Below are 26,422 nucleotides of genomic sequence, written 5' to 3'. Positions count from 1 at the left end.
CAAATGTTGTATATTCCAGAGAATCAAATGAAAATAGAGAAAACAGATTTTACTCTGAAATAAAAAAGAAACTTCAAAGTAAATTAATAAACATAGTCAGAAAATTTATGAAACACAACAGTAGTAAAGCTGTAGAGAGGGAAAATAACTTTAAAAGGTGGTTTAATGTGTGATCAAGAAAACGAATAAAATTCAAATCGACAGAAAATAGGAAAAGAAATAAGGTAAGCTAGGAACAGAAGACCATGGACTGCTGAGGGACTAAAAGAATGTGGGTTTTCTAAGATGCACCCTGAGCGGGCCAACTACAAAACCTAGAAGATGTAAAAAAGTAATCAATAACACCTGGAAAATATGTCTATCTCAACTGCTATGAAAGAAAGTGGAGAAGTAGTTGAAAACACACTAGTAAATAAAGGAGCAATTGGTTTTCTGAGTTTGGCTTTATGGACCCAAGACTTAAATTGTTTAAGTGTTTAAATAATTAAAATGCTCTAAGATAGTTTCCAAGAAGTTGCCGGAACTCAGTCACACAGTTAATGAAACCTGAAGTGCTGCTGGATTTCATTCACAAGCACATATGCAAATGTCTTAAATAAGATGTTAGTGGTTAGATTTGAACTATTCATCAAAAAACAAAAACAAAAACAAAAAACAGGGCTAGAGAAGGATGTCTGTGAAGATGGGTAGCAGTCTATGGAGGTTGGAGGAAGCTTTCAGGTTCAGTTATTTCCTGCCACCATGGGTCCATGGGCTCAGATCCAGCCAGGTTTGCATAGAGGGGCCTACTAGGATAATCTACTAGCCCAAGATATCACAGCATTCTCCTTTTCTTCTTAGACAGAGTCTGAGAACCATATCATACTGGCATGTTGTGCGATTCTGCATGGTTGTACATATTACATCACATATAGAAGTAAGCCTCAGAGCCCGGAACCCGACCTCTCTGTTCTAAGACTGGAATATCACTTAAAATTCAATCAAGTTGGGAGGGAAGGATTTTTCTATACAGACTCTGGAACTATTGAATTTATCCATCTGAAGGATACCTTATACCTAACAACAATAAATTCCAGATTGATATAAGACTTGAGCCAAAATCAAAGCTAAGTAAATACGTTGTATTTGTAAAATTGAAGAATAGGATATGTATACCAAAATGTTAAAAGAAAGAACTAAAAAGATTATTTGCCCATATAAAAATTGAACATTGCAATGGTACAGGATCATCTTCATAAGCAAAATCAACTAAAAATGATAGCTCTACCAACACTGTAATAATTAGCATTTGCTCTCTTCAGAGGATTTTAAATTTTTGACAAGAAAAAAAAAACCCAAGTAACTCAGTTTTTAAGTGTGTAAAGATAAATGAACAAGCAGGCACTCAGTAGTAAACTCACAATGCTAACCCAGTAAATCTGGAGCTTAATGGCAGTCTGTGATGTGTAATTTAAAGCAATTATGAGATGTGACTTAACACCCATTTGGCACCTGTTGCTGGATGGAATTCAAGGGCGAAGGCATGCCCATGCATTGCTGGTGGTATGCGCAGAGCTATATTCTCTCTGGGAAAGCAATTTGGCAACATCTGTTCTGAAATGAAAAATGCATAATCCTTTTACCTAGCAATCACCATCTTGAGAATCCTACTACCGTGAAGTATGTCACAGACAAATGATGGTGTTTATGGCTTGAGGGAGGATAAAGCTTTAATACAAGTCCTAATGGAGTCAGCTGAATTCAACCATTTACTGAGATCTGCACAGTTGGCCCCACAAATGTCTTAATTAAGTATCACTTATAGTTATACAGTACAAACCGTTGTAGATTGCTTCCTTGTGGGAAATACAATTGGTGTTTATTGCTAGTTTTATACATAATGGTACAGAACATTAAATATTCAATGTCCTTAGCAGGAAATATTGAATAATTTATGGTCTGTCATAGAGTATTAGTGGAAATATTTAAGAAAATTGGATGTGATTCAAATTAATTTACAGAAGATAATGTTGAAGAAGAATTTAAAATTGTAAAACTGTATATATAATGTATATAACTTATATAATAATATATAATACACACACACATATATATATGCCAATTGTTTTGAAAGACACGATTGTATATTATGTATGTATCCAGTTTTGATTATGTGAGTTTGGATAAATAAACTGGAAGTTCCTACACCACACTGATAAAAATATGATGTCCAGTTGACTAAATACACATTTTACAAATGAAAGTGCTGGGGTTATAGCTCATTAGTAGAGTGCCCAGGAATCAGGGCCTGATAAACAGCACAGCAAAACGTAAATAAAGGAAAAGAAGAAAATAGTAAGAACATAAGAAATGGTTGCTTCTCAAACTTGAAAACATGAATATTATACATATTTTATATTTTGAAATACTAAAAATGTGTAAATTATATATATTATAGTAACAAATGTTAAATTCATAACACTTTCTAAATACATATTTGTATTACGTAGGTTCATTAACTCCAGGTATTGTCATTCATATATAAATATCGGATAACACTTGAACATCTGCACTAACATATGTATTTTATGTGTATAATATGAATAGCTCATTTTGTCTTGTTTTTTTAAATGGTACAGGGGATTAAACATAAGGCTTTGCACTCAGTAGCCACGCAGTCCGCTTCTGAGCTAAATCTCAAGTCCTAGGAAAGATTTAACTACGAATGTAGTTGCAACACAGGGTAACTGCTACAGTGGCCAGTACTGACCCTGAAGCAGGGTTGTAAGAACAGTAATGGCAACGCCACAGTCAGCAGTGGGACAGAAAGACACAGGTGCTGAATCAGTTAATGGACTGAAAATAGAAAGGAAAGAAATGAAAGAAGTCTCTAACTGATCCCCTGGCCTACTTATTTTCCATTCTGGTACCAATACAACACTGCGTAGGTAGCTCACCTAGAGTTAGCATTCAGCCACACACACACCCATCTCTAGCTTTTTCAGGTATTCTTGAGTATCTTAGGATTTGCCAATCAATTTCAAAATAACCAGTCACCCTCCAGCTCTCACAAACAACTTGCTGATGTTTTGAATGAGATTTTTGGTATATAATTGGTTGGATCCTTTATAGAATTATCCAATTCATAATATGCCCACTTACTATTTTTTCTTATTCCTTTTTTAATGTTATTTTGTTTTTTTAATGTGTGTATGTCTGTGTGTGTGTGAGTGTTGCAGAATATAGTTTGAAGATGTATATTACCTTTGTTTACGCTGTGGAATAGTGTTTATTGATGCAAAGATGTGTTACATTCTTTTATGTTACATTTGTTTAACTCTGTGAAGCTGTGTACCTTCCTGTCTAAAAACACCTGATTGCTCTAATAAAGAGTTCAACAGCCAATAGTTAGGCAAGAGAAAGGATAGGTGTGGCTGGCAGTCAGAGAGAATAAATAGGAGGAGAACCTGGGAAGCGAAAGACTCAAAGAGCAGGAGAAGCAGAAGGCGAAGGGACACCAGGGGCTAGCTACCAAGTACACAGCAAGCCACGGAAGTAAAAAGTAAGAAAGGTACCTAGAATAGGGGAAGGTAAAAGCCTAGAGGCAAAAGGTAGATGGGATAATGAAGAAAAGATAGCAAGAAGCCAAGCCAAGTTAAACGCAGGCATTTCATAAGTAGAATAAGACTCCATGTGATTATTTGGGAGCTAGATGGTGGGCCCCCCTCAAGGACCCCAAAAGTAAAAATTACGCCAACAACATGTGAGTACATAAATGTTAGTGTCAATGGAAGCCAGAGGTATGAGTTGAAGGTAACTGAGTTGAAGTTACAGGTAGCCACAGCTGCCATGGTAGGTGCTGGGAATTAAATTCTGGTTCTAAGAACATTGCTTACTGTAGAAGCCACTTAATTATCTTTACAACCAAGGTCTTCTTTCTTCTTAGTAATGCCTTGTAGTTTTCACTTTAGAGATAACCTTGCTAGAATTATTCCTAGGTATCGTGTGTGTGTGTGTGTGTGTGTGTGTGTGTGTGTGTGTTATACGCATGCATGTCGATGAGTGATATGTGGCCAAAGGTAATGAAGAGATGAAAGGCATCTTCCTAGTTTTCCCTCCACTTTATTTCTGAGACAAGGTCTACGACTTTCTAAGTCACCATGTGTCAGTTAGTTGTAATTATCTACCTTGAACCTGGGAAGACAGAACCTCAATTGGGAAACTTCTTTGAGCAGACTGACCTGTGGGCCTGTTAGCCTATCTGTGAGGTATATTTTTAAATTGGTAATTGATGCAGAAGTGGTCAGCCCAATGTGAGTGGTATGCAACCCTGGACAGGTGGGCCTGGGTTGCATAAGAATGCTGGTTGGACATATGAACCAAGAGTAACAAGCCGTTCGCAGAAGTCTTCTATGGTCTCAGCTTTAGTTCCTGCCACCAGGTTCTTGGCTTTGGGGTTCCATATTGACTTCCTGCTGATGAGCTGTTACACCTGAAAGCCCAAATAAATGCTTTACTCAGCCCAGGGTGCGCGTTTGTTCAGAATGCTTCAGCAGAGCCACAGGAAGGCAAACTAGTATTACCATGCCATGTGAACAAAGATGTCGTATACTTTCGCGTTCAAGCTCTGCTTTCTTAATTTTCTTCCTGCCGGTATGCAAATAGTTGTACGCACGACAGTAGCGAGTAGTAAAGGGGGTAAAGGGCGCAGGGCAGATATTTGACAGTTTTTGACTGTTAAGAAGGAAGGGATTTGATTTTAATATTCTTTTATTCCACAGGGTTTGCAATATAACAGTGCCTTCAATATATTGTCTTTTAGGGAGGAATTATTTTCACCAGGATTGTAAAACTCGAGTTCCTCAGTGGGGAAATCACAGCAGTACAAGGTTCAACATTACAGTCAGCCTAACTTCTGCAGTGGAGAAGTGTTCTGATCCCACTGTCTGCATTGCCAATCTCTGACTTGCAGAGGTGCTCCTGTCAGAGAAGTGACTGCTGCCAAGCGTGAGGCACTACAATCATTCCTGTGCGCCAGAGCTGTGTGGCCCAAGAGCAACTCCTGATAGAGTAATGAAGAAGGGTGAGGGAGGCTCCAGTGTCTTATCTTGACCCATCTGTGTATATCATAGTCAGGAAAATTAAGACTGCTTCAGTGAATGATAAAAGTGGAATTGAGAGTTATGATGAGAAGATATAAATACAGTTGTTAAAAAAGAGTTGAGAAGAAACTCTAATCACCTGAATTCCGGAACTAAGATTCATTTATCATTTCCGAATATTTTCAAAAATATTTTAAGCTTATATTGCTCTGTTCACAAAATTGTGGGAATTCCTTTATTTCAACACTTCCCTACAAAAGTACTCCCCCGAGAACCTTTAAAAGTTTGGATCATTTAAAAGGCCTATTATTAATTTTACTGAGTTAATAACCATTATGGTCTTATAGTGAGGATAATATTTATCATGGGACATCTTAAAATGCATATTATCATAAAATGCATAATAAGGACTTTCCACCCTATATAATTGAATTTAATAGATTGTAACAGCTACAGTGGGGCCCAGTGGGTCTTTTGAAAACCCGGTTGAGGGCCTTGTTTAAAACATGCATTCTTTTCATGTCGTATTTTTAGTTAGAGATCTTGCTTTACCTACGCAAGCATGTTTTAATTATAAAAATACAACCTAAAATAAAAATTAAATAAAGATAAACGATACAAAAATAAATTTTTCAAGTGTGTTAATCTACTAAAGAGAAAAAAGACAAAAAAACAGTTTAAATTTAATTTTATTGTCTTTAGTTTTAATAGCACACATAGAAAATGTCTAGCAAAATTAGCAATTGCTGTGCAAAGCAGTTTATGGCATATTGATGTGAATTGGAAAAACTAGCTTTTTTGCATGGCAGAATGTGAGAGACTGTGTGTTTCTGTTTAAGCTGAGGTTATTGTTAATTACCAATGGATAGACTGTAATGAGAAACACCAGATACAAATTATGCTCAGTGTCTTTCATAACATAGCTTGTAGACTGCCTGCATTAAAACCTCCTGGTCCACTAGATCAGAAGCAGCCATATGCCTTAGAAGTTTGCATTGTAAGAAGTATCCTCAGAGATCCTTGCACAACAAGGAAAGATTAAAAAGCAGTGGTTATTTTTACCTCTAAATACATATACACAGAGAATTAATGCCTTGAGTCCGTATAGGATGAACACTGTCCCCTACCTGTATGCTTCCATTGCACAGTGTATGTAACGACTCTGTAAACATTCTCTTGGGAAAATACCACAGCAGGCATAGGATCTGCTTTCTGCAGCCAAGGAACCAAGGCCACATTGGCACAATATGGAAGTCACCTAGCTTTGTGACTCTAGTAGGGAACTATGGAGCTCTAAGTACAAATTTTTTTTCCTCATGGTTTATTTTTTTTATATTTAAAAATTTCCATCTCCTTCCCTCCTCCTCCCCCTTCCCTCCTCCTCCCCCCTCCCTCCCCTCCTCCTCCCCCTTCCCTCCCCTCCTTCTCCCCTTTCCCTCCCCTCCCCTCCACCCATACCTCCCCTCCCTCCCTCTCAAGGCCAAGGAGCCATCAGGGTTCCTCACTCTATGCTAAGACCAAGGTCCTCCCAACTCCCCCCAGGTCCAGGAAGGTGATCGACCAAGCTGAGAAGGCTCCCACAGAGCCCGTCCATGCAGAAGAATCAGAGCCCAGAGCCATTGTCCTTTGCTTCTCTAAGTACAATTTTAAATGCAATTTATAGCTTCTATTTACTTCTAAGATTCAGGGTCTTTTGTAAAATCCATTTTGATGGGTCAAATCAAAACCTACCACCTCTACCTCATCAAGTCTTATGAACATAATAGTGGTTGTAACTGATTCATCAAGCTGTGCCAATATACACATACAAACACACCACACACACACACACACACACACACACACACACACACACAGTATAAACCCTGTCATGTCCTTTCATTCTATAGTATTCCACAAAAATAAATTGATAAAATGTGGAATTTATATAATATAATAACCCAAAAATCTTTTATGGACTCCCCTCTAAAACCACAATGCTTACATTTTTTAAGGGAATTTCAAATGTCAAATAAGAAATGGTTTAAATATGGAAATGCGGCATGATTCCCACAGTCCTTCTCCATTAGCACAGGTTTACTAACTGCACTGTTCCCACAGTCCTTCTCCATTAGCACAGGTTTACTAACTGCACTGTTCCCACAGTCCTTCTCCATTAGCCACAGGTTTACTAACTGCACTGTCACTAGCTTATTGCACTAAGGAGTGAAAAACTCAGGTTGACTAAAATGCAGCAGTGACTCATGGGACTGCCACAGTTCATTCAGGAGCTATAGACCCAAGACCATAAAGCAGAATTTGACATATGAATTTTACCAGGATAAGTTTTGTCTCCACTCTAAAGTTGTTGGAGATTGACCTTTCCCTAATGGATACCAGATGGGAAAATGGCTGGGATAAACTATTCTAACAAAGACAAGATGAAAGCTAATCTGGACAATTTGTGAGAGTGTGTTTCTTTTGCAAAAACTCCTGATATCTCTTAGAAGTCTTTACAAACCCAACAAGAAAGTGACTGAGTTCTGTGGTTATATCACCTAAGGAAATATAAAACAGAAAAAGAATAGCACACATTTGTGCCGGAAAGGCCAAACCATTGCTCAGAGGGAAAGCCTTTTCTCTCACACCATGTCTTGAACCATCAAACTATTTTCATGCACCTATCTCTCAGGAGAAAAGTTTCCAAATCTGTAACCCAAACCCTTAGTGCTGTCCTGGGACAGGGTCCATGATCTCAATTACCCACTAGACAATGTCTTCATGGATATCCTGTTAATTCCTTCAGTGTGGAATGGTATGTCCAAACAGCTCCTCATCCTGCTATAACAATTTCTCCTCCTACTTTGCTGTCTTCTATGCGTATTGATAACATTTGCCATCCTCACAGGTTTTTCCAGACCCAAAAACTTGTCGTCCTCTCTAACTCTATCACACTCATTTCTCATAACTGCCCTTAAATTTCATTCTTGTGTCATTTCAGCGGATTCCCATCTCTATTGCATTTGCATAGATGATTGAGTTGTCTAACTAAATAATACATCCACTCTACTTCCTCTCATGCTATTCTAATAGTTCTACCTCAATTAATATCCAGAAAGTAAATGCCGGTTCTGCTCAATGGAGCCAATAACACACTAATGATTACAAGATGTTCATATAACCCTGACTTTGATTTTACAATCAAAACCTCCCTGCATTTTCCAACTTCATTTTACAGAAAATCCATGTTCTAATCCAAACCCAAAACCTCTGGCCCTTATAGGTTGTCTTTTGTCCTTTTCCTGATCTAGCCTCTTAACATTTTCTTATACATATAGATCTGCTTAATTGTCAAAAATCATCTACAAAACTATATGTTGACAAGAAGAAAATCAGGAGCCAGGTTAAGGCTCTACATCTGCCCTTATTATATAAGAAATAAGTTTTCACCTTTCCTTGTTTGATCATAGCAGGGACGAGGAATATAATAGTAGCGTGTAGCCTGGTGTTGTGCTGAGGCAAGTGAGTGAGCTGAATCTTATAGATGAGGGGCATGCATGCAAGATCTTATATTCATACCATACACCATCTGTGAAAGGCAGTCTTTGCCTTTGTTCCCCAGTCCTCTGATATATTAAGGAAATTCTTAGATTGATATCAGAAATCTTAACAATGAATGTATGTAGCTGTCAAATTTCTATTTGTGGGCATGTGGAATAAACTCCATTTATCTTTGTGTAATTTTTTTAAAATGTATTTAGGAATGGAACGTAAAATTACTTTGTACAATTTCAAACAAACAAAAGGTTAGGAGACTAGGATAATGATGTCCCTTCTACATAATGACTGAGGCTGACAATAATCCAAGTCAACCTTGTTTCAGTCAGATACCAATTAGCATTATTTTGAGGCAATTTTTATAGCATACGTGTGTGTATGTGTGTATGTGTATGTGTTTTTATTATAAGCATGAATTTTTAGATGATATTTCTTTTTGCATTCCCAATATGACGTTACCAAACCTTAAATGTATTTGAAAATAGTATTTTTCAATATTTCTTGTCTTTTGTTATTCACAGTCGAATGCCACTAGAAAATGATAATGTATTTTAACAATTTGCTTTAGTAAGCACTCCAATTAGCTCTATACATTCTACCTGGCTGCCTTCTGCTGGTCTTTTAACTGTCTATTCTCCTGTCATTGTCCCTCCCTCTGTCATTTTATTTGAATTCAGTACCTTATTTTTTTAAGAATCAGTAACTCTTTGTCCTGGAAAATGTCCACACTAAGTTCATTTTCCTTTCTATTTCCTTAGAAAGGGTTTATGTGAGACCTCAGTGTAATGATTTGAGCTAAAGAATTTCATCTAAAGATAGCTCTCTTGTTTTTTATTATTTCTTTTATTTTTTAATGTTTAAATACTATTTTATTATTTTTGTTATTTCTTTCATTTTTAAGATTACACTATCATCACATCATTTCTTTCTCCCCTTCATTCCTCCAAATCCTCTCATTTACCCATTCTTGCCCTCTTTCAAATTCATATATATATACACATATTCCTAAATATAACCTGTTTAGTTTATATAAGGTTACACATAAGTATGTTTTCAGGATTGGCAGTTTGATATTTAATAACCAGTTTGTGTGCTTCTCCCTAGGGAAGAGTATTTTTCCCGATCTTGGAATTCCTTAGTTGCCTGTAGTCCTTGTTCATCTTAGGTTTAGTCATCCTAGTGATACTTTGTGCTTGTTACTTCTGACATTACCAGGAGACAGAGTCTCACAGGAAACTCCATGAACTGGCTCTTACAATCTTCTCTTCCTCTTCTGCAATGTTCCCTGAGCCTTAGGTGCAAGAATTGTATTGTAGATGAATTCATTGGTACAGGCTTCAAAACTCTGTGTTCTGGTTGTTGTGATTATCTGTGGTGGTCTCCATCTGTTTAAGAGAGGTTTCCTTGGTAAGGAATGAGGAGTAGACTATTTGTGGGCATAAGGACAAATATTAGAATGTAGATAAAGATGATGCTGGTCTAGTAAATGGTGGTTTTAAGTTCTCCAAGATCTGTGATTTCACAAGTCCTGGATATTTGGCTAGATTATAATACAAAACATGGTTTCTCTCTTGAGCAGGTCTCAAGTCCAATTAGAGAGCTGTTGGTTACTGCCAAGATATGAATGCCATTACTGTACCCTTTCAGGGTTATTATGCCTTGCTGGTTCTTTATTGTGTGCCCTTGATTAGAATGAACTGTCTCTCTGTAACTCTTCTGATTAGATTTAGTTTGAAGTCCGTTTTTTTTTTTTACAAATTAGATAAAATCAACATTTATTATTCAAGCTAACAAAACCTATGGTACTTAACCATAGTCATTTTGATTAGGTGGTTGTATCTGGAGTACCAAAATTCGAGGGTGTTTCATAGGAAAATAGAAAGGGTCTTAAATAAGTAATGAATGCTTTGAGAACATCATAATTCAGTTTTCAAAAGAGTTAACTTCTGTAGATAAAGGTCTTTTTTCTAAACTAGTACTTCTCAGAAAGACGTTATGTTATTTTAAATAGAATATTGCATAAAGAAAGAACTAACCTGATGGCACATAAATTGTGGGAGTGGCCAACCAAAGACTGATACTACTAGAGACCCATGCCACCAGAGGGAGCCCACCACAGATACTGCCTGGAGGGCCAGGAACCAGAGACCAGACAGCTCAGAGATCTAGGATAGAACCAAACAGGTTGGCAAAAAAAAAAAAAAAAAAAAAAAAACAACTAATGATTACTATGCTATACTCTAGCAACAGTAGCCTGTCAGAATGATCACCAGTGAGCCTCATTTCATAAACTGATGGGAACAGATGTGCCAGAATCCCACAACCAGATGGTGGGTTGAGCTCAGTTAATTTTTGTGGAAGGGCAGAGTGGAAGAGGGAAGGATTGTAGGAGCCAGAATGATCAAGGTTGCCACAAGAAACCACACAGAATCAACAAACCTGGACTCATAGCAGCCCATTGAAACTGAACCAAAACTCATGGAAATTTCTTGACTCTAACCTAGGCTCTATACTATATGAAGTCCGTTTTTATCAGATATCAGGCTAGAGATGCCTTTTTGCTTCCTGGTTCCATCCAGTTGGAGAACTTTCTTTTCTGCTCTTGCTCTCTTATCTTCTGTCATACAGTACATCCGACTGCAGACTCCCTCCCTTCACTCCTCCCAACACCTTCCCCCTTTGCCAAGATCTACCGCTACTCCCTTTCCTTCAGAAAAGAGCACACCTTCATTGGAGCACTGTCACCCAGCTTTTGACCATAAAGCTTCTGCTTATTGTATAAAGTTCATGAGTATTTCTTAAAGAAAAAGATGGATTGTGTTTCTTAATACAGTCAATCAACTTTGTATCTTTGGTTGGAGAACAGAGATCACTGACATCCAAGTTACCATTGACGTGTGGTGTAATAATTAGTCTCATGCTGTTGAATTTCCATGTGGTGGTGCATTTCAGTGAGTTCTGTTATTTTATAATTACAGCTTTGTGTTGCTTCCCTAGCTTCCCACTTGCTCTCTTTACTCTCTCCATCCTTATGTAGAGCTTCCTGTTTTCTTTTGGTTTGGTTGGAAATATAAACCTTTTTAAGGCTGTTTATATCTGGAACCTTTCTTTCTCCCTTAATTTTAGCATGTAAGTTTGTTTGGTATCTTAGTCAAGGGCTGACTAGTCACGGTCTTTTGGGACTTGGAATGTGTTGCTTCCAGGCTCTTCTAGCTTTTCATAGTTCCCCCTTGAAAAAGAATCAGTGTATTCTATCGGTTTTCCTTCAGGTGTGGCTTGTGTTTTTTCTCTTGTGGGCTCCCACTACACTTTCTTTAGTAAACATACTTGGTGTTTATCGTGATAACCATGAGGATTTTCTTTTCTGGTCTTGTATATCTGGTGTTCTGTGTGGGTTCTTGCATGTGTTTATGGGTGTTCGTTACTTTTTGAACATTTTTCTTCTATGATCTGGTGAAGATCTGGTCTATGCCACTGACCTGGAATTCTTCTCCCTGATATATGCCTATAATTCAAGGTTTTGATATTTTCATGGTGTTCTATCTTTCCTTTCCTGTGAGTATATTTTTAATTTTTCATATTTCTTCTTATTGGTCTAATCCTCTACTTTAGGTTAGAGTTCTGCTGTTCTGTATTTGCTTAAATACACCTCTACTTGCTGGGCTTTTTTCTCTGAGTTGTCTAGGAGAGTTATTGGACTTTATCAGTTTATTTTCAGTTCATATATGTGTGCAGATTATTGCATGCAAGTGTGTCTACATTATGGAATCCAGAAGACACACTTAGGTGTTTTCTTCAAGGACTCCCCACCTTAGATTCTGAGACAGGGTTCAGTGACTCACTGAAGCTGGAGTTCATTATTTGACTAGGCTGGCTGACCAGAGGGCTCTGAAATCTGCCAGTTTATTCCTTACCAACCTTAGGTTATGGGCATGCACCTCACACAGGGCTTTGATTATTATCGTTTTTAATGTGGGTGCTAGGAATCTGGAACCTGGTTTCTCAGACTTGTTTAACTTGGACATCTCTCAAGCCACCTTGAAATACCTTTTTCTGTGTGTAACATTCACTTATCATCATATATCTAGATCCATTCTTACTTTTAGGGCAGCAAATTGGTGATAGTTAATTCTCTATCCCCTCTATTTTACTAGATGTCCTATTTCTATAGGAAGAAATTTTCTTGAATCAATTCCCTAATTACCCCATGTTAGACATCAGTAAGAAGGTTTTGTTCAATACTATTTTCACTTACATACATTTTTTAAATAAAAATTAAGTTGATTTTCTAGTATCTACAAATGATTGCCAGTTAGTTATATTTTATTGGGTTTTTTTGTATTATGGATCTGCTTTAATCCATTGACCTTGCCCTTATTGATACTAAAATTGTCTTGTTTGGTCAGTAAAGGAACTTTCTCCTAGTCCCTGTGTCATTTCACCTTGAGCCATGCTTTTGTAAGCTCCTTCTGTTAGGATGACAGATCATTTAGGTTTTAATGTACTGCAAGCACTAACTTAGCTTCTGTCTGCATCATAAAAGTCCCTGAGCATGACTGCTTTTAGTACTTTCTTTACTCTTGAACTCATGTAGCATTTAATTCCCTGGTTCCCCTTGCAGTTTACCATAGATGACTCTTCTCTAAACAGCAATGTTAAGATCTTACATCCATAGTGCTAGCATGAGGCTTTCATAAAATTGTGATACCATCAAGTTGTTTGATTATTTAGTACTTCACAATTTAAGTAGGCTTATGATCATATAAATGTACCCAACGTTCAATAGGGCTACCCTTGCTTGCTTATTATAGCAATTTAAATCTAATTTAGTTGAAAATGTTTTTCAGTCTTGAATGTAGAGTTGTGTGTGTTTTTTCAGTCAAGGTCCAGTGAATTGAATTAAGGCATGCCATTTATTATAATAATAGTGCCAGCAAAATCAGCTTTTTAAAACTTTATATTTAAAACTAAATAAATGCATAAGATGTTGTAACGGTAAAAATAGCACAGATGAAATAGTCACAGGTAGTACATAAAAAGTATTCACATTTTCCCAACATGATCTAATATAAGTAGCTTAAGGTGTCACCTTACTCTCTCCACACCAGACTACCTTGTTAGGATTTCAAAAGATATCTTATTTTACGGCATGTTGCGTAATCCTTTGGGGGGACCTGATCATAGAATAAGGAAATGAGTCCATCTAATCTAGCTTGGTGAACCAATGGATTTATTGGTGTTTCTTACAGGAGCATGGGTGATACAAAGGCCAAAGGGCCACCCCAGCATAGAGGAAGACTCGTAGAGCTTTCTAGAGAAGAGTCTTCCATCGCTCAGTTGTTCAGTGCTTTATAAACTTGTGGAGCAGCCTTGGGATTCCAGTAACTTTCCAGGTTTGCCGAGCCTATTAGTTCTTTGAATCTGGTGATCTCTCTTCCTCCTTGCAGAACAGGATGTTTCAACCCAGAAGAAAGAAATCACACAGTTTTCAGCATCATAAATTTAGAGTAATGGACACTCTGCAAAAACAATTTATGGGCAGTTCATAAACACCTTTCACAGGTTAGCTCACAGTAAGCCACGGAGATCGGTGACTCCTCAGCTCAAGTTTATGGATAAGAAACTACAAGTCAGAAAACAAGTCATGCTTTTCCTATCAAGACATTCTTAATGCTGAGCATCTTGTTAATTATAAGTGCATGACAATTCATTTTAAATTTTAAAAAAAACCCTTTCATTCTCAAACCAACAAAAAAAAAAAAAACCCTCTCAACCATTCATCCTACTTAGACAAGAAATGAGTTGAGACAGCAAAGAGAGCAATGGCTCCCAGAACAAGTTGCACATGGCCCACAATGATTGTGGAGAATTCCCTGGATCTGTCATTCTGTCCGGATACCAGGCAGCAGCTGCAAGAGACTGAATTGCTTCTCCCAAATGTGGATCGCGTTTCATTTCCTTTCCGCATCAGCAAAATAAAATGAAATGGGGGATTTTGGAAATGGCCTGAATATTATTGCTGGACATGCTATAATTTGGAAATGTCAGGCTATTACACAGGAGATTTGGCAGTGTGAGGGTCTTGTTCTACATGTGGCACCAGGCCTAAGTCAGACTGACACTCTCATTTCAAATTCCATTGCTTTACCCAGGATTGCCTGTGACCTTCCTCTAAGAGACGTTTTTCAGAGACCTACTATGTGTATATCTGAACTGAGTCAGCCCAGATTTGTTAACCTTGAGGAATGAGCCTTTAATGTCTCATTTGATGTCTTGCTTCTCCCCATCATCTATCTCTTCCTTTAGACATCCCTTTGGACCTGGCTTTCCCCCAAAGCACTACTCTCTTGTTCTGTTCCATTAACCAGGATTTATTGCTGTGCTGCCTCCTCCTACAGAAAAGATGCCCCCCCCTCCACTCTTTCTCCAGTCTCACTCCCTTGCTCCAGATTTTCTCAACTAATCTGCAATGGACTTGCTTCTTACTGTTTTCCATTTATAGTATAGAAACTACAGTTGTAGGTGATTGGAAGGGGTAGGCTATAACGAGCAGTTTGTTATTACCCGACTGTCACAGTTCCCATGGTGCACTGGTTAACTGTGGCTTCTTATGGCAACAGTTCTGAACATTTCTTTGTGTGTCTATTACAAAAATTAGGTTTAAGGAGTCTGGAAATTCTGAAACTGCATTAATGAACACGAGTGACCATGGCCTGCTTGTATATTTCCGAAAGGTTGATTCTAAGAGAGTTTTGAATTCTGCACGGCCCATGGAAATGTCAACTGAGCAATTTTCCTCCTGAACCAATTAGCTGAGCTAACTCCCTAGCCAAGACCATGGAAACAATATAGGCTTTAGGTGAAAGCATTTCTTAACTAGAACTGTTTCATGTTTAAGTCAGCAAATCATCACGAAGACTGTCTTTCTGGATCTGTCACTGTTGTTGCTTGTTTGTTTTTGTATAGTCTTGGCTGGCTGGCCTAGAACTCAGTTTGTAGATCAGGCTTGAGTTCACAGGGGTCTACCTGCCTCTGCCTTCTGGGATGAAAGGTGTGCACCACCACACCCAGTCTGTTTTGAATACCAATGACTTGAGAAAAAATTAGTTAGACATTCATTTTATATTTCAAGTTATTTGAAGTAATGAACACCACTGAAAGTGACTCTTGAAAGATTTATTCTTCCGGTAAAAAATAGAAAACAGATCTCAAGAAACAAGACTGGAGGGATCCAGAGAATGTATTAGAAGTCAAGGGAGGTGGAGAAAGAATGTGTTTGTGAGCTTGCTTATCCTGGTGCACCTGGGGCTGAATGCTACTGGAAATCCCTCAGGAAACCAGAAAAGGTGGCTGGGATTGTCCCTCCCTAGAAGCCAATATGTTAATGGACTAACTTTTGTCACCTTTGGTATTCCAAGAGCATCAGTTTGCTCTCACCCTTCTATTCTGGTCTTGCCAAGGCCAAACTAATTTATTAGCTTCAGAACAATCACAAAAACAGAAAACTAAAGAACGGTAGGGGAGGATAGAGTTTTGACAAGTGTACAAAAACTTTTCAAGAACCGTCCCCCAGCTGCAACTGAAAATCAAAGAAGGCCCTAGGCCTGTGGGCAAAGCAAAGTTAAGCACAATGAATGAAAGTTTTAATGTGTTTGTACTTTATTGAACAGTAACTTGGAATAACGGAAGTTCTTTGACCATGGAAGTGACTTATAGTCTCTGAGCTGTACCAGTGAAAAGGGATGAAAATAATAACCATATGTGATTTCTGATAGCATGGACCACAGCACTTACAAGCTGGAGAGAGAGATCAGTGGTTAAGGTCATCTATTACTTTTTTCATTGTGACAAAACACCATGACCAAGACAATGTACAGAAGAAAGCATTAAGTGGGCTTATGTTTTCAGAGAGTTAGAGTCCATGATGGTACCACAAAGACACAATGGCAGGAAGAGCTGACTATTCACATCTCTATCCACACTGGTAGGAAGTAGTGAGAGGCACCTGGGAAAGTCTTTTGAGATCTCAAAGCCCATCCCTGCAGTGACAAACCTCTTCCAACAAAGGCCATATATGTTATTCTTTCCCAAATATTCAGCCAACTGGGATGCGAGAATTTAAAATATGATGAGTCTATAGAGCACCATTTTATTCACCGCTACAAAACATATTTTGCAGAGGAACTGAAGTTTTATTTGGAGGGTCATTTAAGTTATTATATGATTTTAAACATAGTTTCATGAAAGAATGGGCAATGGAAAAATTATCAATGGACTTAATTCATTACCATGTGTTTTCATACTTGGTTAGAATTGCTTTTAGGTTCCCATCAGTCAAACTTCCATGATTTATTATGTTTTTTAAAGAAGTATCAGGAATTCTATTTTTCATATTTCATCTTTTAAAACTGAGTCATATACCAAGAAACAATCTATGTTCATCCTATTTTCTAATATCCTCTGATGTCAAAGGAAGGTTTTTTTATTTTAAATTAAATTTTTAATGCCTTGGTTTTGTCTTTACCCATTTTTCTTCCAGTGGAAAGAAAGAAGCAGCTGGTTTCTATTTTCAACTTCTTTGTTTGCCATTTATTAAATATGCAACACATGAATATTGTTTTCTCATCTGGATTTAGAGCCACCACTTCTTTTTTATGCGAACAATGATAGAATTTAACACAGAGAAGCGGAAGGATCATCTGGTCGTCCCAGTATAGAATTTGCAATCTTATCATCCAGCATTTTCTCCTGTACTCCTCTTCTATTTAGCCTACACACCCTTTACTTGACTACCAGTTGGAATAAACTTTTTCCTATAAGTGTTGAAAATTCTTTGCCTAATAATTATGCTAATAATCTACCACCAATTAATATTTTCCAAAGTTATTGTTGATTTAGATTAATGTATATTACTAGTTTGTTTATATTTATCAAACATGTTACCCTTTTCTCTACTTTGGATATTTTTCTTCCATGCTTGGGATGCATTATCTCCTATGAGTCGTAGCTACTTTCAATTATCCTTTTTATTTTTTTAATACTTACAGTGTGATTGTTGATGATCCAGAGTTAACTAGTGCAAGACTACAAATTTATTATTTAATGTTTTGTTTATCACAGTGTACTGTTTTGATCACTTCGAATGTTTGATATAATGAATATGTTACCTCGATACTTTATATATACAAGAAATATGAGCAGTTTTGGTCGGCACGGGAAAGAGCATTACTCGAGGGCGGTTTTTAGCAAGGTCTATGGACATTCTGAGTGGCCCGTTACTAAAGATTCAATGGGAGGAAGAGGATAGGCTGTTTTCTGATTAGAGTGGAGTAAGAAGGCCTGGGGATGACGGTAAAAATACCCTGGCAGTGTAGAGGACAACCTAGAAGAGAGAGTTGCCAAGAGCTCTGCAATTAGAAGAGATAGGTGACAGATAGGTAGGTATGGGGGTAGACAGTGAACAAACTTTTACTATGCATCATTCCTCTGCCAGTTGCACACTTGTCAATGAAACAATGCCCAGCCATTTTTATATTTGTTTATTCTCTCTCTCTCTCTCTTCTCACATTCTCATCTGATTCTCTCTCTCTCAGTCTCATCTCCTCGTCTCTCTCCTCTCTCTCCTCGCTCCTCTCATCTCCTCTCCTCTCTCTCTCTCTTTCTCTCTCTCTCTCTGTGTGCGTGTGTGTGTGCTTGTGAGCACAGGTGCCCATAGAGACAAAAAGGAATCACATCCTCTAAGAACTGAAGTTACAGGCAACTATGAGCCACCTGATGTCAGTTCTGGCCACCAAACTCTCAAAGAACAGCAAGCTCTCTAGACCACTGAGTTAGACCAGCAAGCTCTCCAATCCCTGTGCCTCTATTTCTAAAACCCATGCTGAGAACATTTTGAACAACTTTGTCTCTTTCTTTGAAGAGATCCAGCCAGATGTGCTGTATTTCAGCTTCATAATTGAAACATTTCTTTAAAAAAATGAATTTAATAGGTTTAGGATGCTGACTATAAGGCCTGAGTTGAATTAGGAACCTTGGCTATTTCTTGAAATCTCTTGACTTTAGTTTCCTCATATGTAGAATGTTGGTGCTTATCATAACTTATTTTTAAACTAGAGATCAGTTTGAGCAGTATGCTGCTTCCTTAGCTCTCTATCATGCCATGTCCTCTTAACCTACAGAACAAACTTCATCAGACTATCAGCTCTGTTCACTGCATCTTCATTACAGTCATCATACCATCCTCACCATCACCACCACCACCATCCTCACCATCACCACCACCACCATCCTCACCATCACCACCACCATCTTCACCATCACCACCACCATCCTCACCATCACCACCACCACCATCCTCACCATCACCACCACCACCATCCTCACCATCACCACCACCATTCTCACCATTACCACCACCATCCTCACCATCACCACCACCACCATCCTCACCATCTCTACTACCCTCCCACCATCAGCATCACCATCACCAACATCACCATCACCATCCTCACCATCACCACCACCACCATCCTCACCATCTCTACTACCCTCCCACCATCAGCATCACCATCACCAACATCACCATCACCATCCTCACCATCACTGTCACCACCACCACCATCCTTATCATCCATCACCACCACCATTCTGACCATCACCACAACAACCATCCTCACCATCAACATTAACTTCTTTACCATCATCATCACCACCATCACCATGTTCGCCTTCACCATCATTACCACCATCCCCACCATCACCAACCATTATTACGACTATCATCAACACCATCATTACCATCATCACAAACACTATCATCTAACTTCAAATGTCATTCTAAACACATATACTTTTAATAGGTACAGGACTTAATTTTTTCATCTTTAGGGACCATCATTTTGTTTTGTTCTATTTTGGGGTGATGAAAGCTGAACCCTAGATTTCACATAATTTAGATTAGACATATCAGTATACCACAGAAATGAATCACTAATTCCAGAATTATTTCAAATTCAAGATTATGTTTGTTGTCAATTAAATTTTAAATTTTTCTGATGGTATCCAGGGAATTCCACTTGTCTTCTGATGCCACAAATTTCACTGCATATTATTAACAACTTTATATGCCTTAAAGGCAATGTTTTTTTAAAGTAGATAAATATTTTCTTTCTCTGTCAATGGGACTATTTTTTAAATCTATTTTTATGTGCATGCGTGTTTTGTCTGTGTCTAAGCTTATACAACACATGTGTGTCTGGTACCATTGGAGGCCAGAAAAGAATGTCAGATCCCTGGGACTAAGCTTGCAGACAGTTGTGACCATCATGTGGGTGCTAGGAACTTAATCTGGGTCCAGCCAGTGTTCCCTTCAGCCGAGTTAACTATCCAGCCCTGTTGATAGTGCTCTTGTCATTTTTCACCTGCAGCTTCTCAGGTTCGTTGTCCGCCCCGTGAATACCATCCCATAGTGCAATGCTCACAACTCCTAAGCTTTCTGTCACACATAATATTGTCTCTGCATCGTCATTGTCAATTAAATGTTCTGTCATAATAGAAAGTGTGTGGGGCTCATGAAAATGAGTCACTTAGAGTGTGTCTAGGACAGTTGAGAAATGATTTTTTTTTATTTCGGTTTTTCAAGACAACGTTTCTCTGTGTAACAGCCCTGGCTGTCCTAAAACTCTTTGTAGACCTGGGTGGCCTTGAACTTACAGAAATCTACAGCCTCTGCTTCCTGAGTGCTTGGACAAAAGGTGTGGACCACCACTGCCTGACTTGAAGAATGATTTTTAAAATTAGGTTTGTTCATGTCTTTTGTGTGGTGCGTCATCACACACACGTGGGACAAATCAATTCCTCCCTCCCTCCACCATGTGAGTTCTAAAGATCTCAGGTGCTCAGGCCTTTGCTACAAGTGCCCTTACTCTCTGAGCAGTCTCACTGGATAGAGAACCAGTTTTTAACTGTTTAAGATGCTAATCCAAAGAGCCACATGCGAACAGAGCGCATCACAACTCTGGAGTAACTCCTCCTCCAACACTTTAGCCTTAAACTCCTTGCTGCGTTCTAGTTTCTGCTCACTGTGAAAATTAGATTTGTGCACTTTATTGTTCCTGTGTGTATAATATTATACAGCAATGATTATTTATTCTTCATTTCATTAGATACGAATAATTTTAAGAGTATTGAGATGACACATATGTATTTCTCTTTGTGGAGTATTTCACTCTCTGATGTACTAGTTCTTAAAATTGGATGTCTAATTTAATATTCTTGCAAGTAAAAATAATAATGGTCATTGAAAAAAATTTAGAAAGAATAGAAATAAAAAACCACATTAGTGATGCAAAGTAGATATAGTACAAACATGTTGTCTTGCATACACATGCTCACACATGCACTATATACACATAACATATACTATATACACATTATTCACATATATAAGCCCACATATTATACACATGCACACACTATACACACAACACACACCAAACACTATACGTATGCACACACTATACACACAGCACACTCTACACATAACTAACACTACACACATATACACACATACTATACACACACCATTAAATGTACTAGCCACTTATACTGTATCACACAATACAGACACATGGGGGGAGTGAATTCTTTTTATATGTATTTATTTTTAAGTCATTGCTGCTAGTGCAGTTAATACATATTTATTGCTAGGGAAAAGAAGCAAAAAACACTAAAGTATGAAATGAAAAGAATCACTCATAATCACTAGAATGCATCAAGCATCCACTTAAACTGCTTTGGTTTGTTTTTTCCCCACTATTATTCCCAAGACCTGTAGAAAGCTGATGTGCAGGTGATTAGGTAGATAGCATTTTTCAGAAACTGAATTGTGCTGTAGGTTTACATGGTATGCTAGTAAATACATCTTTCAGACAGAAACTGAACAAAAATAGGTGTCACTATTGTTATGTATTCTCCACCATGATATTCATGGTCATTTTGAATAACTATGCGTTCCTAAAAATATATGCCGACTGCCAGTATCCCCTTATTAAGGCAGGGCCTACAGAACAGCTTTGCCAACTTTGCTAGAAATTTGACTGGCTTGGTCTAGTTCAGGTCAGGTCTTGAGCAGGTTACTACAGCTCCTCTGTGTTCTTGAGTGTGATATCTGTCATGTCCAGCAGATGTTTCACAGCTCTCTTCCCCATCCTCCAGCTCTTTCTGCCTTCTTTCCCACAAAGTTCCCTAAGATTTGCATGAGGGTGAGGATGTAATAAAGATATCCCCACCCTGGATGACCACTCTCTTAAAAAAGAAAACTTATTAGTTAACATGCACTCATTGGAGTTTTCAATCTGTTTATTGTATTCTCCTATTTAGATACTAATAATCTTATAGTATAAAACAGTATAAAATAAGCATAACATAAAATCATAATATGACTTTAGTGGCTGCACCAAAGTCCATTCATCTATGTGCAGTAATTTATTGGATCAGTTCCTTATTCTTAAAAATGTGGAATGTTTCTCATAAATACCACTGCATTTATTATAAGGCGCCTTAAGCTTCTCATCTGATTATTTCCTTAGGATACATTCTTAAGGAAAAATCACAGGGCCAGGTGGAAGGAACTGATTTAAGATCCTTGGTATATATTGCCAAATTGCCCTCTGGAAAGTTATTTCTTGCTTATAGAAGAAAAGAAATAATCCTTGTTCTAATTCTACTCTAATCATTTTTTATGCAGGATTCCTTTGAACCTTTGAACTTCTTTGGTTTTAGGGCTCAGAGCTGTTGATTTTTCAAATACATGTTTCGTTCAGGAGGTTAACAAATTAATCACTTTGTTTCATATATATCCAAACATTATAAAGCTCTTGTTTTTTCTTAGTAAAGGGTTTGAAATACAACATTTTTTTTTATTGTATAAACTGTTTCTTTCTAGGGTGAACCAGGGCCAAAGGTGACACTGGTCTGGCTGGCCTTAATGCGTATGATATAAGACTAATTCCCTCTTTAATAATGTTCTGTTTAGTTTTACCACTGAAATATTCTATGTAACGTAATTAGAGTTAGATCTCCTTGGCAGAACCAGCCACATTCGAACAAAATGAAGGATGGAGGTAGGTTTTACACAAGGTAATTTGCAGCACTGTTTTTAGCTCCATCACCGGGCTCCCATAGGCTTCATTTGTCTCACACCCGGCCTTACCCACACTAATCCTTTCTTCATCTCTATTTCCTGCTTGATTTTTTCTTCGCTGTCATTTTCTCCCAGCACATGTTTATCAGTGACCTTCGTTCTCATTCAGGGTTCAGAGTTCACAACACCAATGTCTCCCTGCACGGAGAGTTGTGTTTGTAGGGTGGTATTTATATAAACAGGGGAAGAAAAGAAAAGAGAGACTGTGTGCTGATAGTATAAACTCTTCCAGAAAACAATGATCCCCTTGCTCACCCCATGCAGGATCTCTTCAAGCTAATGTAGACCACAGCCTTTAAGGTTTTTGAATGCAGTACATATCCTTCCCTTTTCCTGGAGAATTATTGCCCTTCCTTCCAGCATGCTACCACAGATCTTAGAATAAAATTTGAATAATAGCTTATCTTTTATTTCTTTTAAAATGGAAATTATTCCAGTCAGCAGCCACCATTTTCTGTTGAAATGCAGATTTTTCTAGGAGGTTAAAAAGTGGCAATCCTTTCCCTAGGTGTCTATTCATATACACTGTTTAAATGGTTTAAAGGGCCCTATTACTTGTCTTTATGGGTCAAAAATAAGGAAACACTACCAAGGTTCTATTCAATTCTGTAGTACCTGAAAGTCTTTGAAATCCTTGCCATCCCTAGAGATATGAAATCCATCTTGTGTGCAGTAGACGTTCACAGCAGGAAGGAAGGCTGAAGACCAATCTTATAGGCCTGTGGAGAAAGTCATTAAATTTCTGAGAGACTTGTTCCCAATAGAGTGATCCCCAGGAGTTACCTCTGGCACAAGTTGCTGACCTCAACTTCAGCTCCTTGCTTATTTCCTAGGGCTCCCCAGTCAAATCTTTACTGTGGTCCTCATCCTTGCTGATCTTCACCTTTGCAGCAGTTTTCCGTACTGTGTTATGCACTGCTTTCCAGCTGAGGAGTCTGTCTATAGTCTCATCGCCTTCCCTTGCTGTATCAGGACACTGACCCACGGATTTAAATGCAGTATCCGACATACCTTATTATCAGAGTACTATGGTATTTGGTGCAGTGCTAAAAGTTCTAGAGAACAAGCCAAGGAAGGACCCTAGCTGCGCCCTTAGCTCAGCAAGTCACTTCTCAGTCTGCTAAGTGGCAGGCACACTTAGCATAGGTACCAAAGTCCCCTCTGCTAAAGTATCCTATGGTTTTATACAAAGGTTATTAAGATTACAGGCATGGAAAGCATCATGAGATTTAAAGCATTCATTTTTGTTTTTGAACCCCTGCTGTAGGCATAATTTTAAAAAGTCCATGAGAAGCTGGAATTAAGGATAACAAATATTTATCTGGGGAAAACTCTCAATATGGGTATATATGAGAGTCACAGTCTTCTGCTCTGTGGATGGTGGAAGCTGCACACAGAACTCTGACCACTACACCTCCCATCTGTACTTATCACTCACACAAAGTACCTCAGACCATGCCCTAATGTGTCAGTACCCAAAAACGCTGAAGGAGTTCCCACAACACTTCTCCCTTTTGTCCAAATAAGAGGCTTCTAAACCTAATACAAAACAATATACAATAAGAACAAATATCAAGTATTGTCTAGAAGAAAAGGCAAAAACGTACAGAAAAATAGAACTACAACCAATATGAACAACATCAAGTAAAAAACACATGATAAATGTTCAGTCTAAGGTAATTAGCAAATAACAGAGATTATTTTAATAATAATTCCATCCTGAGGAGTCTAAGTCCTATACTAAAATGCCTGAGCTAAGTTATGAGGGGAAAGCAGCCGTGACAAACTAGTCTTCAACCCCATCAAAGACCCGAGAAGAAAATTAATATTATCTGAGTAAGCAGAGAGTGCAAACAATTTCTAAAAGGTGTAAGAAATGACAGACAGCTGGATACTTGGACAATCACTCAAAGTCTTTTTTTTGCAACGCTGGGGCAACCAACTTTGGCTAATGTCTAGAGTATCTGACAGACCATTTAAAGAAGCAGGAAAATTTGAAAGACTGTCCTCCCTGTCTTGGCAAGGTTTAGCAATCATTTCTGCCTATATCCTACTTGCCTAGTTTAAACAGTGTGTATATTGTCAGTATTTGAGGCAAGAGCAGTTCTTTGCCCAAAGACCAGTTTTTCCACAAAGCTAAAGGCAGATTATCTTCAGTGACCAACATTCTCTCAGGAAGAGATCAGTGCTTCCAAGAGCAGTCGTGTCCCATGTCAACAGAATCCTGAGTTATTTAAATGTCATATTCTACAGTTCTTTGAAGTGTTTGAATAATTCCTATCTGTGCAGACTATATCTCTGTGAATGAACTGTTATTTCACTTTATCGAGGTTTCTTCTTTTCAAACTGAATCTTGATTAATTTTGGTGGTATCCATAATGTTTCTTCTGTGAAAACAAGAGAAAGCCCTTCCACACATCTCCTGATTTCCATTCTGATATCAACACATCCTTGAAACACATCAGCTGATTTAATTCAGAAGATTTTTTTCTACTGTCCAATGTCTCTCCACAGCTGTTGTTCTTTTCTGACTAGAATTAAGATTAATTAAGGTTAATAGGGCATTAAGTAGTCTATCTCTGTGGGTCTTTATTCCCCCACCTATTTATTAAGTATTTATTTTATTTTATTTGTTTTGTTTTGTTGTTTTTTTTCCTTATGCACAAAGTGTTTTACTCATCTCAAGATCCTCAGAAGTATCCATGCCAAGAGATTAAAATAAAGCATTTCTAACAGAGCTAGACAAAAGGTAGGGGAAAGTCATTTTGAATAAATTGTCTGGTCACAAGATCATAGATTTTTTTGTTGGATTTTTGTTATTTATTTATTATTAAAAATTTCCGCCTCCTCCCCGCCTCTCATTTACCTTCCCCTCCCCCCTCTACTTCCCCTCTCTCACCTGTCCAAAGAGCAGTAAGGGTTCCCTGCCCTATGGGAAGTCCAAGTTCCTTTCCCCATCCAGGTCTAGGAAGGTGAGCATCCAAACAGGCTAGTCCCCCCCCCCCCAAAGCCAGTATGTGTAGTAGGATCCAAATCCAGTGCCATTGTCCTTGGCCTCTCAGCAGCCCTCATTGTCCGCCATGTTCAGGGAGTCCAGTTTTATCCTATGCTTTTTCAGTCCCAGTCCAGCTGGCCTTGGTGAGATCCAATTTGATCAGCCCCACCATCTCGGTGGGTGGGAGAACCCCTTGCAATCCTGATTTTGTTGCTCATGATCTCCCTCCTTCAGCTCCTCCTTTGGACCTTGGGTGCTCAGTCCAATGCACCAATGTGTGGCTCTGTCTTTATTTCCATCCATCGCCAGAAGAAGGTTCTATGGTGATATGCAAGATATTCATCAGTATGACTATAGGATCTGGCCTTTTCTGGCTCCCTCTCCTCAGCTGCCCAAGGAACTAGCTGGGGGTATCTCCTTGGATACCTGGGAACCCCTCTAGAGACAAATCTCTTGCCAACCCTAAAATGGCTCCCTAAATTAAGATACATACTTCCCTACTCCCATATCCACCCTTCCTATATTCCAACCATTCCATTCACCCAAGCTCTCCCCATCCTCCCCTTCACACTTTTCTCTCCCCATCTCCCCTTACCCCATCCCACC

The 26,422-nt window shown here is 38.3% G+C and overlaps 1 protein-coding gene across 1 annotated transcript in view; it reads left to right on the top strand.

Moving 5' to 3' along the window:
* Window positions 1-26,422, top strand: part of Col19a1 (collagen type XIX alpha 1 chain) — a 302,587-nt gene that overhangs the window by 91,450 nt on the left and 184,715 nt on the right. The window contains exons 12-13 of the mRNA XM_042055762.1: window positions 4,802-4,881; window positions 22,574-22,609. Of these exons, the coding sequence (XP_041911696.1) occupies window positions 4,802-4,881; window positions 22,574-22,609 (116 nt within the window). The remainder of the gene's footprint in view (window positions 1-4,801; window positions 4,882-22,573; window positions 22,610-26,422) is intronic.

The sequence above is a fragment of the Arvicola amphibius genome, chromosome 9, assembly GCF_903992535.2.
Source record: "Arvicola amphibius chromosome 9, mArvAmp1.2, whole genome shotgun sequence".
In the NCBI taxonomy this organism is placed as follows: domain Eukaryota; kingdom Metazoa; phylum Chordata; class Mammalia; order Rodentia; family Cricetidae; genus Arvicola; species Arvicola amphibius.
The sequence above is the reverse complement of the archived record's forward strand: the minus strand, read 5'-3'. Positions and strand labels throughout refer to the sequence as shown.